This window comes from Urocitellus parryii, chromosome 7 (assembly GCF_045843805.1).
Source record: "Urocitellus parryii isolate mUroPar1 chromosome 7, mUroPar1.hap1, whole genome shotgun sequence".
NCBI classification, from domain to species: Eukaryota; Metazoa; Chordata; class Mammalia; order Rodentia; family Sciuridae; genus Urocitellus; species Urocitellus parryii.
In genome coordinates this window covers 19,368,951-19,388,253 of record NC_135537.1, presented here as the reverse complement: position 1 = coordinate 19,388,253, position 19,303 = coordinate 19,368,951, and the positions used below count along the sequence as shown (strand labels likewise).

General features: G+C 34.3%; 2 protein-coding genes across 5 annotated transcripts in view; one reads left to right on the top strand and one right to left on the bottom strand.

The window, feature by feature from the left end:
• The window catches only part of Mrpl13 (mitochondrial ribosomal protein L13), a 41,089-nt gene extending 38,513 nt beyond the window's left edge, over positions 1 to 2,576 (bottom strand). Inside the window, exons 1-2 of the mRNA XM_026393867.2 lie at positions 2,372 to 2,576; positions 556 to 679 (exon numbers count right to left, since the gene is read on the bottom strand). Of these exons, the coding sequence (XP_026249652.1) occupies positions 556 to 679; positions 2,372 to 2,398 (151 nt within the window). The 5' untranslated portion in view covers positions 2,399 to 2,576. The remainder of the gene's footprint in view (positions 1 to 555; positions 680 to 2,371) is intronic.
• A 181-nt stretch (positions 2,577 to 2,757) lies between these two features.
• The window catches only part of Mtbp (MDM2 binding protein), an 80,466-nt gene continuing 63,920 nt past the window's right edge, over positions 2,758 to 19,303 (top strand). For all 4 annotated transcript variants that reach the window (XM_077800972.1, XM_077800971.1, XM_077800970.1 and 1 more), the window contains exons 1-9: positions 2,758 to 2,875; positions 3,672 to 3,752; positions 8,403 to 8,476; positions 8,549 to 8,700; positions 10,281 to 10,339; positions 12,333 to 12,477; positions 13,442 to 13,559; positions 15,365 to 15,499; positions 17,297 to 17,391. In XM_077800972.1, the coding sequence (XP_077657098.1) occupies positions 2,758 to 2,875; positions 3,672 to 3,752; positions 8,403 to 8,476; positions 8,549 to 8,700; positions 10,281 to 10,339; positions 12,333 to 12,477; positions 13,442 to 13,559; positions 15,365 to 15,499; positions 17,297 to 17,391 (977 nt within the window). The remainder of the gene's footprint in view (positions 2,876 to 3,671; positions 3,753 to 8,402; positions 8,477 to 8,548; positions 8,701 to 10,280; positions 10,340 to 12,332; positions 12,478 to 13,441; positions 13,560 to 15,364; positions 15,500 to 17,296; positions 17,392 to 19,303) is intronic.

Sequence of the window (19,303 nt, the reverse complement as noted above, 5' to 3'; positions counted from 1 at the left end):
GATGGATAGATAGATAGATAGATAGACAGGACTGGGGATGTGGCTTAGTGGTTAGTGCCCCTGGGTTCAATCTCTAGTACACCTCCCCCAAAAAAGAAAGAAAAATGATACTAAAAAGCAAATCTACTTACTTGAAACAGTTAAAAATTAAGCTTTTGTGCATAGCTAGCTCTACACATATCTTCTCAGGAAAAAGGATTTTTCCAACAGAAGATTATTTCCCTTATTTTCAAAAACTCTATTTAAATGCATATCATCATGTGAAGAGCCACATATGAAATGTAATGTGCAAATCAGGATACTTCTGAGAATGAAAGGAAGGGCTACTGGTAATTTTGTCTGCCCAGTGGTATAAAGTGGGGTTCTGCCAAGAAAACTGATCTGTTATGACTTTTCCATAAATAATACAAAATTCAGTTTAGTGTGCTAATAAGTTTTCAGAAAGAATGGAATCCTCAGGAAGAAAGGGGTCCTTTCTTAAAGTTCAGTCAAATTTCATCCATATTCTATTCTAGCATGAAAAGTATGTTATGATCAGGCTAAAGTGATACTTACTCAGTTGATGGTATACAGGTTTATGTAATCCTTGAAGTCTTATTGATGCTATAGCAGCAAGTTTACCAGGGGGCTGCATTTTCCCATCTAAGAGATACCATATTCGAGCAAAAGTGGCCCATTGCTTGAAAACACAGAAAAGAAAAAAAAAATTAAAAATTAAATGAATTAAAATGGAAATAAATATTTTTACTATGAATTAAAATGGAAATAACTATTTTTACTATATACGATTATATATGTATTCTACAGTTAATGTCAACAATTACTTTGAAAGAACTATCATTAAAAAATTTTTGTTTTGTTTTCATTTCTACTTCTGAAAAAGGAAAGCCTTTCTATTATTCACATTATTTAGGTCAGTAGGTATATTATATTGAAAGCTGAGTGGCCAATTGGAAACTGAAGACAATTCAGGAATTCAATTCCAGGGTAAAGTTAAGTAAAACAATGTAGTTGGGAAAGGACAGCTAAGTTGAATGAATTTAAATTTTAAAGAATTGTCTTAAGCATGGCGTGGTGGCACATCCCCATAATTCCAGCAGCTTAGGAGGCTGAGGCAGGAGGGTCTCCAGTTCAAAGCCAGCGTTGGCAAAATCAAGGCACTAAGCAACTCAGTGAGAACCTGTCTCTAAATAAAATACAAATAGTGCCCTCCACAGACCTGCATGTCTGGGGATGTGGCTCAGTGGTCCAGTGCCCCTGAGTTTAATCCCGGGTACCACCCCCTCCCAAAAAATTGTTTTATATATCTTTAGGTTATTTCAGACATGTAGACCATTCTTTTTGTAGTATTCATCAGTGTCTTTAAATTCGAAGAAAATTCCATCCAGAAAGACCTCGACCAGATGATTTCATTATGCATATACACCAGAGATTAAACAATTCTGGGGAAAAAAATGCAACTAGGCTAGTGGTTTTGTTTTAAATTGTCACAAACTTCAAACTAGCCTATACCATAGGCAAAAGACCAATTTCCCCCCACCCATTGCAGACGAATAGTTTTATAGAAAAAAAAAACTTTGATAAAAACGTACAAATGCTGCCACAATGCAAAACTGTTATCAAAGTTTTTAAAAGAGATTCACTTCGCTTCCTGTATTTATCTGACCACTGACAAGTAACAAACAGTCCCAGGAAAGAAGCAGCACTGGGCTAAAAGTCATCCAGGACTAACATATTCAAAAGTAACTCCTAACCTACCCTTCCACCTGAAACCTGCGTCAACTTCAGCCTTCCCTGTTTCAGTTGATGGCACACCACCCTTCCAGGTGTCCAAAACACAAAAACAAAAACACGAAGACATCCTTCTTACTTTGCTGTCGACTCGCATTCAATGTTTCAAGAAACCCTCTGGGTTCCATCCTCAAACAAAACCTGATCACTTTTTAGCACCAAATTCCTGGCCTGGATTGTGCACCCTCCTGTGTAGTGGGGTTTATTGCAAAAGCCTTGAAGACGATTCTCAGCTTCTGCCTTGCACAGACCCGCATCTCTGTACAGACAGGGTGCTTCTCAGGACCCTGTCAGTTCACGTCTGACCCTTTGGATCAACTCTCCAACAGGTCCCCACTTACCATCTCTCTGACAGTCCCTCGGAGAAAGGGAGAAAGAGATGAAAAACACTGACTGACAAGGAGGGGACGAGTACCAAGACAGCAAGTGATGGTCGTCCTCACCACCCCCAGTGTGTATTTTCCCAAGAGTGGCTGCGGGTCTCGGCTTCCCTGCCGATTCACCCTCACTACTAATCCGCCGCTCTCCTTCTGCCAGCCTAAAGAACACCAACCATCAAGGCACAACAATCTGAGCTCACCTGGGTTGCCCTAGAGAAACTCGACATCTTTCCCCACTGGCCGAAGCGTCCTTTTTTAACCCCAAGCTGAGCCAGGTCATCAGCAGTACTTGCCCGGCGGGAAACGCATGGACCAAAGCACTTAGGTTCCTAGCTCGTTCAGCACTCTTCTGTTTCTTCTCACTTATGGATGCCCTCCAGTCTTCCCACGGTAACGATTTAGTCAAGGAAGAAAGAAAGAAGGCAGTTATTGATAGAATAATTCCCGAAAATAATTCCCAGTAACCTACGGAAACAGACGGAGGACACAATTTCCAAACGAGCTGAGCGGAAAAAGAAAACCGGAAGTGCGTCAAGCGCGCGGCTGTTTTGAGACTTAAACCTGGGGGTGAGTTCTGAAGGAAGGGATGGATCGGTATCTGCTGCTGGTGATCTGGGGGGAAGGAAAGTTCCCGTTGGCGGTCAGCGGGGAGACTGAGCGTGCACCAGAAGCGTCGTCGTTTGAGGGTACCGAGAAGCAGCCGGGTAAGCGCGGGGCTGAGAAACGGCGGGAATGGCTTGCGGGAGGAGATGTTTGCGTTTGTGATCTAGGGAGGGACAGAGGTCACCATAGGTCCCGGGAAGCTGCGAATCTGGGTGGGATAGATCTAATGAGGGCTGGGCACTGTCCTCTTCATGGGAACAGAAGTACAAATTTGTGGATGCAAGATCCCAGGGCTTAAAAGTTCCTGGCACAGTAAGAATTTAACTGATCAAATCCTTTGTACCTTAATGGAATTTCTGGTCTTCTAAAAAGTATACAATAAATTGTTATGTCTTCCGTGTCCCACATACAGGCAATACAGTAAGGAACAAAATACAAGGTCTTACTGACCTTGAGCTTCCATTCTAATGGGAGGACGCATATAACATCAACTAAGTTTAAACAAGAAATGATAAATTTTAGGCGATTTTAACTGCTTGCCCTTGCGCTGCTTTTTGGTGCTTCTGTCTAGACTATTGTATTTTACTTGTTTGTTTTGGTCAGGCAGTCATTTTGAGGGGGAAATGTACAAAGTGGGGTATAAGGTGTTGTGACAGAGTTCCTGTTCTTTGCAGGGAATTTTTGATTTGTGCTAACTACTGGCATGCACAAATCGGGGCCTTTTTAGTTTTCTCTGCTTGCTCTTGCTTTTCTATATCAAAACATGAACAGATCTTGATCAACATGTAGTTATTTTATGTACAATACATTGGTTTTGAGAGTCACTGATAGTGAAATTAGAATAGGCCTATGTTATGTAACTTGAGCCATGGAGTTAGACTGTCTTTACTTTTTCAGACTTCACAGCAGCAAATGTTTATCACCTCCTGAAAAGAACCATTAGTACTTCAGTTAATCCAGATGATAGTACTTTCCCTGGTAAGTACAACATAAACCTCTCTTTTCTCTGGCACAACAGTTGTATTGCAATCAATTAATTTGCTCATTTAGGAGAACAATAAATACTTTTGACTTGGAACAGGTACTGAGATACCAAGGTAACTTAAAGGAATATAAAACTGGAAAAGGCATCACTTTCTGATATTTCAGTATCATAAAATGGTTATGAAAATTAATATAGGTTTCTAGACCCCATGCTAGTAACCACTATCCTTTATTGCCTGATTGGCCTCTGATCTTGTTTCCCATAAAGACACATCTGACTAGCTTTGACAGAAATTGAATCAGAGGATGCTATGTTAGAGACTAAGGAGTTCCATGAATTTGTTTTGAAGAGCCTAAAAAAGAGGGGAAAAACCCCTCAACTTTTATTACACAAAATATTTCTTAAAGGAGTGTATTTTATGCTAGGTAATACTCTAGATATGAAATCCCAAATAACCACATATGACAAAAATAAACTGATGACTGCTAAGTGTGGTGATATACATCTGTATTCCAGTGACTCAGGAGGATGAGACAGGAGGATCTCAAGTTTGAGACTAGGCTCAACCACTGAGGGAGACTGTCAGCAACTTAGCAAGACCCCAAGACGACTAGGGATGTAACTCAGTGGTAAAATGTCTCTGGGTTCAATTGTTAGTACCCAAAAAGGAGGAAAACAGAAAACAACAACAACAAAAAACCCTGAAGACTAAAATAGCCCCAAAGCCTTTTTTATCCCATTATCAAGGTAAATTATCTGTAAAGATTTGAAAGTATAAACCTTAATTGGAAAGAAGAGACTGTTACAAATACCTCAGAATTCCAAAGAATTTTGAGATGAGATCGTTGGGTCACTATCAGTAACCTTTAAGGAATCACAGACATTTTCAAGACTGGGAAGAAGGTAAGAGCTTGAGAGATTTCTAGTAAATTTAGAATGGAATCCTTCATTCTCTTCCTTTCCAACTTGAGTGCTGTAGAATCACTCCCACAAAGAATGGTGATGAGAAGAATTCTGCCATCAAACAGGAATATAGAGACTAGGAGCTCCATGAATTTCTTTTGAATGCACCATCAGTATTCATGAATGCATCCATGAAATAGTCTTCAAGAAGTGTGCATTTTAGAGACAGATCCAGAAATTTGACAGGAAGGGCATCATTATTACAGATCGTGTATCGACACCAGGTTCAACAAAGATGTCTGGACCCAAGAAATAAGGAATGTCTCATATATGTTAGTGTCTTGTTGTCCAGAAAACATGAGAATTAAGATTCGCCAAACAAGAAATATAATTTGGTTAACTGTGTGCCTAATGCCACTTTTAAAAATCTATCAATGGGTATGAAGACTAAGCACTGATTGTCAAATAAAGTTATAAAACTGGGAAAAAAGAAGAAGAAAAGAAAATTATTCTTGGATCTCAGCTATAGTTTTGTTCCTTTATGAAATTTTCTTGCTGGTCTTTACTTATATATAACACAGGGTAATGTGACATATGAGGAGGATTTTTTTCCTGAATAAAAATACATTATTAATGCCTCCACATCAACTTCTTTAGCACTTATTTGCTTTTTAAAAATTATAATTATCAATATATATTATTTGAACAAATTATGCTACTTTTTCTGTCCTTAACTCCTACTGATTCTCTTAAAAGCCCTTCACAATTGTTAAACATGCTGGACTTTCTTGGTTCTCATCTGCTTTAACTTTTTTGAGATATTGCATATTTTTTTGTAAAAATCTTACTACCTTTGGCTTCTATTGACATTTTACAAATGCATGTACATACTTTGAAGCTTATCTTTACTTTTGCTTCCTCCTCTTGGCCTCTGTCTGAGAATGTCCTTTGAAGACTCAGAAAGCAGAAGTGTCAGAACAGACAAAGTGCTAAAAGCTGAAGGAAATTTCTGTAGATGCCAGGGAGAGTGAGTCCAGTATGGTAACTTTATATTTCTCATGACTGTAAAGTCTGCTTCTTCCTCTTTTCTTACATTAGAGAAATTCCCCTCTCTCAGTGTTAACTATCATCATTAGAAAATGATTTCTACCCCTTCTAGGTCTATTCCCAAAAGACCTAAAAAGAGCATGCTACAGGGACACTGCTACATCGATGTTCATAGCAGCACAATTCACGATAGCAAGATTGTGGAATCAGCCTAGATGCCCTTCAATAGATGAGTGGATAAAAAAAATGTGGCATTTATACACAATGGAGTATTATTCTGCATTAAAAAATGACAAAATCATAGAATTTGGAGGGAAATGGATGGCATTAGAGCAGATTATGCTAAGTGAAGCCAGTCAATCTTTAAAAAACAAATACCAAATGACTCCTTTGATATAAGGGGAGTAAACAAGGACAGGGTAGGGACGAAGAGCTTGAGAAGAAGATTTACATTAAACAGGGATGAGAGGTGGGAGGGAAAGGGAGTGAGAAGGGAAATCGCATGGAAATGGAAGGCGATCCTCAGGGTTATACAAAATGACATATAAGAGGAAAGGAGGGGTAAGACAAGATAATACAAATGGAAGAAATGATTTACAGTAGAAGGGGTAGAGAGAGAAAAGGGAGGGGAGGGGAGGGGAGGGGGGATAGTAGAGAATAGGACAGACAGCAGAATACATCAGACACGAGAAAGGCAATATGTCAATCAATGGAATGGTAACTGATGTGATACAGCAATCTTTATACGGGGTAAAATTGGGAGTTCATAACTCACCTGAATCAAACTGTGAAATATGATGTATTAAGAACTATGTAATGTTTTGAATGACCAACAATAAATAATAAAAAAAAATAGTAAAACTGAAAAAAAAAGAAAATGATTTCTAACGTGCGTACTATCCTAGCTTGTTTTCCAAGTCCAATAGTACGCTCATTAATTTTTCAAATTGCTATAATTTCAGTCAGTACCACTTATTCAGGAAAGATTTTCTTATATTTGTGCTTCAAATATATCTGTAAAAGAACTCCTGGGAGCATTCTAGAAATTCTTGTATGGCTAGAAGTCTCTTATGCAGACCTTCTTCTTTTGTGTGGTTTTATGGGATGAGAAATAACAAGCTGAGCCATGCAAAGCCATCCTATTGTAGTAATTAATGGGAAAAATGACAATTGTTCCATAATCTTTAAAATTTTCTGTTAAAACACTAAAAAACTCTCCTAATGTTATGTATGTTTAGGAAAATAAAAAATCATAAAAATTCTTATTTTGCACACTGTAATTTAAAATATTAGAAACATTGAGGATTCATGTATTTTATTTCTTTGTAAAAATTTTATCAAGAGTAGTTGGACCATGCTTGCTATCTTCCTGTCATCTGGCTTAGATTACAGTGTGATGGTGCCACTTAGTGAGACAAGCAGATTTGGGAGGGAATATGACACACTATTTGGAATGTGTAAAAAGTTACCTAGCAAAATGTCAAAGTAAATGTTTTGTAAAAGTTGAATACATGGGTCTGGAACTTGATGCAGGGTATGGCTGGAGATACAGATTATAGAATCATTAATACATAGATGTCAATGGAAGCTATCAGAAAGATGAGGTATCCTTATGGATAATGGGAAGGACAGAAAATCTAAAATTGAATCCCAGAATTTAAAAGTGCTGAACACCAGTATTTAAAAGACTGAAAAGAGCAGCCAAAAAAAAAATAGGTGTCACAGAAGCTAAGGGTTGTAATGGTAAATTAGTGGAAAGGGTCATCTTTGATTTGAAATGCTATTTGAAGGGGATTGGGAATGTTGATTAGGAAATGGAGAAGGTCAGGTGTAGACAGCCCTTTCAGAAAATTCATGAAGAGGCAAAAAAGAGAGACATGGTAGTCAATGGGAAGGGGAGCTGAACTTAAAAGGATTCTATTTAAAAAATAATAATTTTTTAATTACTCTAAAACACTAATGAGGGGAACATACTGAAATGAGTAGGCCAGGGTCTCAAAGGAGTTTTGAGGGATGACCTTGAATTGGAAGGTCAGTGCTTCTTAACATGTTAACAAGAAGGAATGAGGCCAACTTAATGGGAGTGTAAGTAGAATCCCATGTTTCCTGAAAGAAGTCATCACACAATGACTTCTATCTGCTTAAGGAGGTAGGAGGTGAAATCTTCTGCTGAGATTGTTGGACGAAAATGATTATAGACACTTGGCATCTTGTCTGACTTCCATGAGAAGCAACTCCTTTGTCTCCACCCAGGCTGAACCAAACTTCCATGGTCTTTGGAGAGTGAATTTTTTTCACTTAATAGTTACATGGTTTTGAGTTACTCAGCAGTGATTAAGTAGGTATATTTTCAGTTTTTATAATAAATATTAATTTGTTTGAAAGGGTTATTAAAAATAATAGTGGATTTTGAGTTATGACAAACTAATGCAAAGTGTTTGTTGTAACTTTGCCCTTTAAGTAGATTGTTCTGTTTGAATTTTTATCAGAGATTTTTAAAAAGATCCATGGATACACACACACACACACACATACACACATACATACACACACATATATATATATATATATATATAACTTAGAAAACATTTCAAATATGTTTCAAAATTACATTATTCTCTTAAGTACATTTGCTATGACATTTGATTATTTATGCCTACTTTTCTTCTAATAAGTGTGATTTTGTTTTCAAGCCTGTTCAGTGGGTGGTGTTCCTGGTTCCAAGAAGTGGTTCTTTGCAGTGCAGGCAATCTGTGGATTTTACCAGGTAATTCTTATTAGTCAATGTCTTTTCATAAAGAATTTCATGAATCTATTATCTAATGTGATCTTTTATTAGTTTTGTAGTTCTGATTGGCAAGAGATACATTTTGATGCAGAAAAAGATAAGATTGAAGCTGTTCTTCAAACAAATATTGAAGAATGCTTGAGTGCTGTTGAGTGTTTTGAAGAAGAAGATAGTAATAGCAGGGAATCCTTATCCTTGGCTGAGTATGCTTTATATGCTTTTTATACTATCTCTAAGATATTTTATGGACGGTTATAAAGATGTAGACAGTTATTTTAAGCCAGGAGGGTGAAGATTACATATTTTAGCAACTATACTAAGTAAATTTTAATTATCTGAAAATTTTAAATCTTCAGTGTGAAAGACATTGGGCATTAGATCTTTTATCTCAAAAAAAATTCTTCAAAATACAAAAGTTAATATCTGAAAATGTTTTGTTTTTTAACCTTACATAAATATGAGAATTATAGAAAGTGATTAATTAACATATCACTTTCTTGAAGATAAGTTCTGCGCAATATTATATTTTAAGAGCTTGACTAGGAATGTCATTTAATGTTAATAGTTATCATTATAACCAAAGTATCATTTTCATTTTGTTCTTTGAGGCTGAAATACATGATTTTTAAAAATTTATTTGTAACTTCAATGTTTAAAATACTTTTAAAGTCCATACAATTTTTGATAAGTATGTATGTGATTGAGTGTTTTTTAATTGTGGTGGTTTTTTAATTATGGTTTTTAAAATTATGGTTCAGTATATAAGATTTTCCAGATTACAAGTTGTGATAATTTTTTCTTCATACAGTGTCCCATCTCTGATTCATAGTGCCTTTTATTTATTCTTAATAATAGTTCATGACAGAAACATTTTTAGTGTTCATATATTGTAGTATGGCTATAAGTTGCACAAATTATAAAAATTCCCTTTGTCTATCTCCAGATGATATTGTTTATATTGGTTATTGAGGGAAGACAGTGTAGAACCTTGGAAAGAGCATTAAGTCAAGAGTCAGTAAAGTGGTTGCTAGCTACCTGACCTTAGGGCAGGCACACTGGCCCTTATTTCCTCCTCCATTGATTGTTGAGGTCCTTTTAGATAATTTCTAAGGTGCATTCATTTTCCCTTAAAAGCTCTTATCAATTCATGTTTTCTCACAACTGTTAAGAGATGACAAGTGTCATGGTTAGTGTTTCTGGTAAATGACCTAATAACTATTTCCACAAGAGGGAGCCTGAAAACTTTAGTTTAACATAATATGCCTTAAATTGTTGTTGGCTTTTTTTTTTCACAATATCAGTTTATAATAAAGGATTTAAATACCTTCATACTATGTGATAAACTATTATCAGGGGAAAAAATCATCATATGGAGAAAACTGATAGGTGGTGATTACTTTAAAAAGTCAGAAAAATATTTGTCCATTAGTTATCATCTATATTTAGTATAAAAATATAATTCAAAGGGCTGTTGTTCCCTTCATTATTGTTAATTTTATTTGTATTTTGGGGTGTGGGTCAGAACTTATACCCGCAGTTTGAATCCTAGCTTCTATACATACTAGTTAGGTACCTTTAGGAAAGTTACTTAAAGTGGCACTGAAACTAGTACTATAGTAGTGCCACATGAATCTGTTGTCAGGGTCAAATAAAGTAGTGCATTTACCTTAACACTTAACAGTGTCTGGCACAGAGATCATTATTACCTATTAAGATAATATAAACTAGATATGTATCTATGTGTGGATTTTTTTTTTCCCTCTAACTTGTTCTTTCATTTTAGTCTATATGAAGAATGTGCTGAAAATTTGCATCAGTTATCAGACAAGCTTCCTGCACCTGGTAATATTTATTAACTGCTTTCAATACTTGGTATCTTACACTTTTTTTTGTGATTGAGTAATATATTTAGTCTTTCTGCTAATGTCTTTCTCACTTTTAATCTTGAAAATCAAAATGAAAAAAATAATTTCTTAATTGAAGTTGATACAAAATGTACTCCACTATTTTAATACAGTAATGAGACATTGAAATTCTTTTTATTATTTTCATTTAGGTAAGCAAAAAATTAGAATTTAGAAAATTAAATACCCATTCTGTTTCCTTATTTAGTTTTTACTGAAGAACAATCTTGCCACTGTTCACCATTGTTTTTCAGAGTGTGTTCTATAGAATACTAAGCCTTTAAAAAAAAACTCTTGGAAAAATAGCTTCTTTAACCTAGATATTTTGGATAACATTTTTTTTATGGTGAAGTTAGTATACATACTATCAAATGGAATATTGTGCAGTAAAAGAATCTCTTTGCTCAGCATTTTTTGTAGAAGCTATTTTTCTCCTATAGTGGAAAACATATTTTGTGAAGTACTGTATTGCATTATTTTTAAAACTGTTTTTAGTCCTGAACCAACCTTTCTTTGTGTTCATCAAGTGGCTGTCATCTAAAATTTGGTAGAATTTGGCATCATATACTTTTGAAGGCTTTCTTTTCTGAATGTGTCATTTTTGAAGGTCTTTTACTAGGCAGATATTTATGAGGTGTGTATTATATATCAAGCATTGTTCTAGGGGCTGAGTATATAACAAGGAGTAAAACATAGATAGTGACCACTAAAGATTTTTTTTAATGCACATTTTTAGGTGGGGCTTATATTACATACTGGTGCATAATATCAGTACTAATCTACTTTTATGAATTTTAAGAAGTCAGATCACATATCCAAGATTCAATGCAGAGGACTTAGTATATTGGTATATACAAATAATATAGACATGAACCTTAAAAACAAATATAAAATACATTTTTGGAAAATGAATCTCATTTTAATATATTTAGGATATTTGCTACTCAAATAATTCCTATGGTAAATATTTCTTTTAAAATAATAGTAAAACTATGAGTGATAATCTATTAATTTTACACATCTATTTTTAAACAAATTCTTATTGACACCAAAAATCATAAAGCATGACAGTCCAATCCTTATATTCAAGGAGATCTTATTTTAGTGCAGAAAGTCCTACATAGAAAATAACTGCATGTATTGATAAGTAAACATCATATTTTGTGGGGTTTTTTTTTTTTTTTTTGTGTGTGTGTGTGTGCTGGGGATTAAACCCAGAACCTTGCATACATGCTAAGCACCCAACTCCTCATTTTTTTAAATGAAATATGTCAGGTTTAAAATATGCATTGAAATATCACACAATTGCTGTTTGGGCAGTTAAAGAACTTTCATTATCACTCTCTATTTGGCTTCTGTTTCATTTAGATTTTTCATGTCCTTCAGTAATTTTATAGTTTTATAAATTTAGACTGATATGAAGTTAGCCTTCTTAGAATCTAATGATGTTCTCAGTATAATTGGTTTTCCTGAGTGTTTTATTGTCCCTTAAAGAGAAATAATTTATTTGAGCATCACAATTTAAAACTAATTCATTTCCTTTTAGACAACAAAATTAAGTGTAGAAAAGTATAATGAGATTGCGCAGGTTTTTTCCTCTGTTGAGTACAACAATAGCATTGATGATCTCCAGGAGGTGATGTATATAATTTACCACTGCTACATAATTGACAAGTAATTATGATATAGTTCATTGTTTTCTAGCATATGCTAGCTATTTTGAGATAACTTAGCTTTAAATCTAATGTTGAACATTTAAAATTTTTGAACTCCTAAATATGTGTATTGTTTTGAAGAATTTTGGAAAGTAAAGTTAAAATATTCCTTTATCTTCTCAATAAACCTAGCATTCAACTGTTCAGGGTACTATTTTAAGACTTTCCAGATCTAACATATTTAAAAATTATGAAAATGTTTCTCTCTCTTTCTAGGTAGAGCACTGATAGACATAATACTATTGCCCTCTGACAAAGATCCTCTTCAGCTGAAAGACTGTTTGCCTGCTGTAGGAGCATTAAAACATTTGAGGGAATGGCATTCAGCAAAAATTACTGTAGTGGCACAACACTGTGAAATGTAAGCTTCTTTGGTCATAGTTATTATTGTTTATGTTATCCAAACATACTAATCTCTGTTTAATATACTCCTCATTTCAAAATTATTTTAATGTGACAGGTAAAGTTTTATGTTTACTTTGAGTTATATCTAGAGAATAATTGAGATTTTTTTCCATTATACCCAGGATGTTTAAGTTTTTAGTAAATATAATTTATGATGACTTATAATCACTATTGAGCATTGATTTTCCAGACTCATTGTGTACTTTTAAATAGGCTTATGTTTTCCAGCAAGCAGCATGATGTATGTATGTAGGTGTACTCCAGTTGTAATATCATATTTTTGTTTTGTTTTGTGCCAGTATGGAAATAATTATACAGTGCAATCTTTTATGATATTTTACTATTGATCAATTGTGTATTCTAATTTTGATGCTTAAATTACTATTCAGATTGGATTTATTAACTTCATGATTATTAGACAGTGCTTATTGAAATTTACTTCATGTCAAGCACAGCAATATATGCTGATGAGTTAAGAAAGTGAGAAAATATGGTCTTTTTCATGAAAGTGTGGGGAAAAACAGGAATACTAACAAGAGATAAATGAGATAAATTGTAAAATTTCGTGCAAAGCCACATGGGAACAATTTTAGAGTAGTCCTGTTTCAGAGGTAGGTAACAGATGTTAAGCTCTGTGTCTTTGTGTATACATTTGACACATTAAAGCAACATAAGGGAAATATCTATTTCTTCATCCTTAGTAATAGAGATAGTCTATGAGGATGTGGTATTAAATTAATATGTGACAGATCTTACTCAGAGACTGAATAATAGGAATTCGATGGTATTAGTAGGAAAAAAAAACCAGTGATGTAAATTTTGCAATTTTGCCTGTCTTATAGGTAAACTGTAACCATGAAATATAAGCAAAACATAAAGCTGTGTATTTAATTATCATAATCTTTTTTTTTTTTTAATAGAAATTGTCAGAAAATTGTAGAATACCTTTCTGCTCATGTTATATCTTTAGAAGAGCTCAGAAATGCTATTGACTCAAAGGAATTATGGAGGGGAAAGATTCAGATATGGGAAAGAAAGGTAAATGGATTTCTTAATTATTAAGCAGGTCTTTCAACTTTATTTTTAACACAGGTACTTTAAATAAGTCTTATTTTAAATGTATTCTATAAGATGTTTTACACAAACACTGTAGAATTTTCTGTGACAATAAAAGTGTTCAGTTATCTGTGATATGTCCACTAGCCACATTGCTATTGAGCAGTTTATTTATTTATTTTATTTGTAATTAAGCACCTTATAAATGACTAGTCATCTGATGAACTGGTTTTTACTTTAGTTCATTTAATTTAGTTTCAATGAAAGTAGTCATTGTGATTAAGTTTTGGAACCTACAATTCTAGAATACAACACTTTTAAAACAGAATTTAACATTAGTCAAATTCATGTTGTTTACCCAAGTTGCTTTATTTTATTGCATGTGTGATCTATTAGAAACATTGCTTAGAGCAGTACTGTGGTACCATCTTGGGTAATCTCCGCTTTCTACTAACCAGGTCTCTAATTTTAAACAATTTTCTTTTAATCTTATCAGACCCCATTTCTCAACTACAGAATGAGAATACTAGGTTAGTTGGATTCCTTTGCTCCTAAATTTCTATAAGTTTCCAATTCCATTTTGGTGTCTTATCATGAAACAATATGGTGGTTTTTATAAGTTGTTTCCAATATAAAATAAGTGTTTCTATTAATTTATGTATTTTTTAGATAGGCAAAATTAAAACAAGGAGTTTCTCAGTGCTTGTTCCAGGTGGTATCAGAGCATGAGTAAGCCCTTGTATTTCTCCTAAGATTTTTGGCAATAATCATTAAACTATTTTTCCCTTTATAATTCATACTTACTTGTGACTTAATAAAAGCTGTAATTAAGATAGTAAGAATTAATGTGCCAGATCTGTCTTACTGATTTGCATCTTGGTTCATTCTAATCTCAGGAAGGTTTAATCTGCAGGTAAACCATCTTAACAGGAAAAAACATACAGCTAAGTAGTAGAGTGGAAACTCTGATTATCTAGGACAATTGCTTTTGTACACATTTTCTAAAACTGCATATTTAGATTCAGCTAGAAAATGGCAGAGTTTTTTCTTTGTGATTCATTTCTTATTACTAGGAAATTAAATGTCTATAAACCCACAGCATACATTTCCATCTTGAATGCAATCACTTTTTTAGTGGAGAATACCTTTCAGCTAAGAGGCATTATAATGATAAAGGACATGGAATCTAGAGTTATAGTGTCTGCACTATAATTACAACTCTTTTTTCTGTAAGACAGACATAGTAGTTCCAGTTCACAGGTTTTTATAAGATTTACATTAAAGCACAAAATAACCACTGAGTGTTTACTGTCATTTTTGTTGCTGCCATTACTATTATTAGCACCATTACCGTTACTTCTGTAATAATTGATCTTCTTATCAACAACACATATTGAAGGAAAAACTGTGTGTGAGGCACTGTGCTAATATTCAGTAGTGAGTAAGACTAACATCTTCTGCCTTTGCATAATTTACAGACTGGTAGGAAGCCAGATATTGAACAAGTGTATGCAAAGGAGATTGTCTGGTCCTGTGGTTGCATAGAATGGGCTTAGTGTACTCTTGCTGGCTAATTAAGGGTCAATGGGAGGTTTGCATGAAAAATTGATGTTTAAGTTAAAACAGAAGGGTGTGTACGAAAGTGGAAACTACCTTTTGAGCTAAGGAATCAAAAATAAATTTATACATGGATTTCCTTTTAACTTTTCATTGTAATAAGATGTATTAATCTTCATAATATTATTCATGATGCCTATATTTGTGTTTTTTCTTTTGATTCTTTTCAGTTTGGATTTGAAATTAGTTTTCCTGAGTTTTGTTTAAAGGGAGTAACACCTACAAATTTTAATACATCTAATTTAAATAATTGCTTTCTTGACAAAAAGACAATACCATTAAAGGATAAGAATATTTTGCCAAAGGTAATTGTGTATTTAACATTTTTTTGCTGTCATTCATTTGTGAATATTTTTGTTCGAATAATATATGTTTTAATCTTGAATTATTGTTACTAATGTATGTGCTTAAGTTGTGCTCATTGCATAATTCTTAAAATTCTTACCATTAAGTGCATGAATTAAATGTTGGTGAAACTATGATTGTTATAGATTTTAAAATGTGATGATCCTAACTTTAAATCATTATAGGCCTGAAACTGCCTTTGGCTAAGACTTTGCTACATGAATTAATTTCCCAATATTGTTTATCATTGCTTACTATAAAAAATTTACTATGATATCCTTTCATAGGAATTTTACTTTCTTTGTTAAAGATTAGCATAATAAGAATGATAATTTCAGACTTTCTCTTTGTAGTATAACATTCACGTATGATAATTTGGGGCTAATTGTCTGATTTTGAGGTACTATTTGCAATGATCTTAGGGTACAACTTCCTCAGTAATGCAAATATCCCTCAGTATATGTATGCACATTTTGTGAGTGTGTGTGTGTGCGCGCGCGCGCGCGCGCACGCCCTCATGCATGCGTGCATGCATGCATGTAAAAAAGAGAGAGAAAGAGGAGGGGCTTTAATGGTAAATAAACCCAGTTTTTGAAACTTTATCACCTATTAGGTATTGTATATAAACATATTTACGTACGCAAATATATGTTTATGTATTTCATATTTATGTGTTTTATATATGTATATATTTATGTGGAAAGAGTGAAAGATATGTATCTACACATATATACAACACACATACACAAAATCACATATGGTGAAAATCACTCTGCTTTTTATTTTTGGTAGTACTAGGGATCAACCTCAGGGCCTCGCACATGCTAGGTAAGCACTCTCACTGAGCTACATCCTCTGCCTTTAAAATGTAATACTAATTTCTCCAGGATGTAATCTCTTTTCTTTGTCTTTCTTTATCTCCAGCTATTGAAATAACTGTCCTTTTCTAGTCCACTCTAATTTAGTTTCAGGCCCTACCCAAAGAAATACTGAAATATTATTTCTGTGAGTGGGGCTTTCTCTCTTAATTCACAACTATTGCCTTCACTCTTTGTCTAATTTCTACAGTCTTTCCTCCAGAATTTTTTTTTTCTTTCATCTTGGCAGACCACTGAACACAAGTTCCCCCAGAATATCTTTTTTTTCTCCTTTTCATTCCTGCAGATTCTCTCTTCACAGGTAGATTTTTTTGTTCTTCAATCTTGGATCACCTGTTCTGCTGAAATTACATAACAGTAGTTGAGAACTCTTGTCATTGCTGCAGACTTCTTTCCATACTTATTTTCTCCTATTAAAATTCTTGTCACTTGCTGGGCACAGTGGTGCACGCCTGTAATCCTAGCAGTTCGGGAGGCTGAGGAAGGAGGATTGTGAGATCAAAGCCAGCCACAGCAAAAAGTGAGGCACTAAGAAACTCGGTGAGACTTTGTCTCTAAATAAAATACAAAATAGACTGGGGATGTGGCTCAGTGACTGAGTGCCCCTGAGTTTGATCCCTGATACCTACCCCCAACCAAAAAAAAAAAATTCTTGTTAATTACTAAGGAGTCTCCATGTCTGTCTACTTTGAAATATAGAATTGAAATGGAAGAAATTCTTGTCTGTTATAGAGGATTACATTTGGGTTGCCAATCTTTTTTTAAAAAGTTGCTTTTTAATATCTATTTTGTAAAGTTTTAAACTCCAAATCACTAATTTGTTTACTTTTATTTTCTTCATAGTATTTATAGTATTAGCAATTCGAATTTCTTTTCTAGGTTTTCCATTACTATGGCCCTGCTTTAGAATTTGTTCAGATGGTACAATTATCAGATCTACCCTCCTGCTATGTGTCAGACATTGAATTTGAGTTGTATCCTTTCACTTGCGGGTTCATTGAAGATTACATTTTCTCTGTGTTAGAATATTCTGGTGTAAACATTTAGTATATGTTTATTTTTATTTCATTGTACTCAGTGTTTTAGTGGTGACGCACAAGTAGGACTCCTCATTATTGAAGTGCTAGGGAAGGAAAAGGAAATTCTTCTTTGTTCACGTCCTGAATTCTGTATTTTTCCAATCAGAAATCTTTCTCTCTAGACAAGCACTTTTGTTTTCATTCAGTGTTTATTATTTTCTGTTGGTAGGGTTATAGAAGTAATACAGAAGTCATTGAGCCTTGCTTCTTCAATGCAGTTATACTGTTCTGTGCCTGAATACAGGCCAGATCTGCTCTCTCACACAGAGTAACATTAACTGAAACTCTGTCTTTCCCATACTCTGTCCAAACACCCCACATACATATTGTGTATGTTTGGTTACTTTTGTTATTATTTTACTTAATGTTTAATGCTTCCTAAAAATAACTACCTGCAGGTCATGGTGGTCTATGTCTGTAATCCCAGCAACTCAGGAGTCTGAGACAGGAGCATCACAAGTTCATCACCCTGGGCAACTAAGGTAGACCCTGTATCAAAATAAAAAAATAAAAGGCTGGGATTGTAGCTTAGTGATAGAGTATCCTTGGGATCAAACCCCAGTGCCACAAAAACAAAACAAAACAAAATCAAAAACCACTTCTCTTTTTTTAAATTCAGGATGCATTTCCATGACTTCTGTTTTTCTGCTGATGAAATCTATAAATGCTGTAAATTATAATACATAGTAGCCACTCAAACATTGTAAAATGAATGGCATTTTATTTTGTTAGCCCCTGCCAAAATTTTCGTTATTTTCTTTCAGATTCCTTTCTACAGAAAGACAACAGAAATGAGGGCATCAGAGAACCTTACCCAGCTGTTTGTCATCTGGCAGTACCAAATAATGTGGTTTTTATTTGTAGTTTTTTTTATTTTTTGTTGTTGTTTTTGAAGGGTTTTTGTTAGTTTGGTTTTGATGGGGGGTTGTTAAAAGATCAGGCTGGAGAGCCTTTTCAGATTGATCAAATCCTAAAAGACCTCCTCTGCCATATTTAGGAGTTAAATTTTGTTCTAAAGATGATGAGGAACCATAGAAGGATTATAAACCAGGGGGGCAGTTTAATCAGAAATCGACTTTACTATTATTATTATTATTTTGATACCTGGGATCAAACTCAGAGGTTCTTAACCACTAAGCCACATCCCCAGCCCTATTTATTTATTTAATTTTAACACAGGATTTCACTAAGTTCTTTAGGCCTCACTAAGTTGCCAAGGCTGACCTAGAACTTTGGATCCTCCTCTCTTAGCCTCATAAGTTGAACCACTACACCTGTCTGGAAATAAATTTTAGATCTACTTTTAGTATTTTGGAAAACTGTGGAGCTTGATCTAACAAAGTAACTTTTGCAATGGAGAGCCAGGTTAAAGTGTAGAATGTATTAAGAATGTAAAACAGAATATCATGATCTGCTACATGCTTGTAAAGTGAAGAGGCTGGATAAGAATTGGATGATTCCCTATGTTGATATAGATGCCACTGATTGAGATAACAAGGAAAGAGAAGCAAGTTTCATAGAGGTAGAGTAACTCAAGATTGGGTAATAGTTTGAATAGTAATGGGTAGTTACACAGTGGATAGTTGTTAAAATTTTTATTCATTTTTACATGCATGATTGTATAGAACCACATAGTCAGTACCTCCCTGCCTGGCTTTGTGACTGAGGGAGGTACTTTCAGATATAATGTGTTACCAATGTTGCTTTTATCTCTTAGCACCTGTTAGGTCAGAAGCTAGGTAGCATTTGACATATTTGTCTCATGTTTGATCCTTGCTTTTTGCCAGTGGTTTTTAAAATGTTTTCC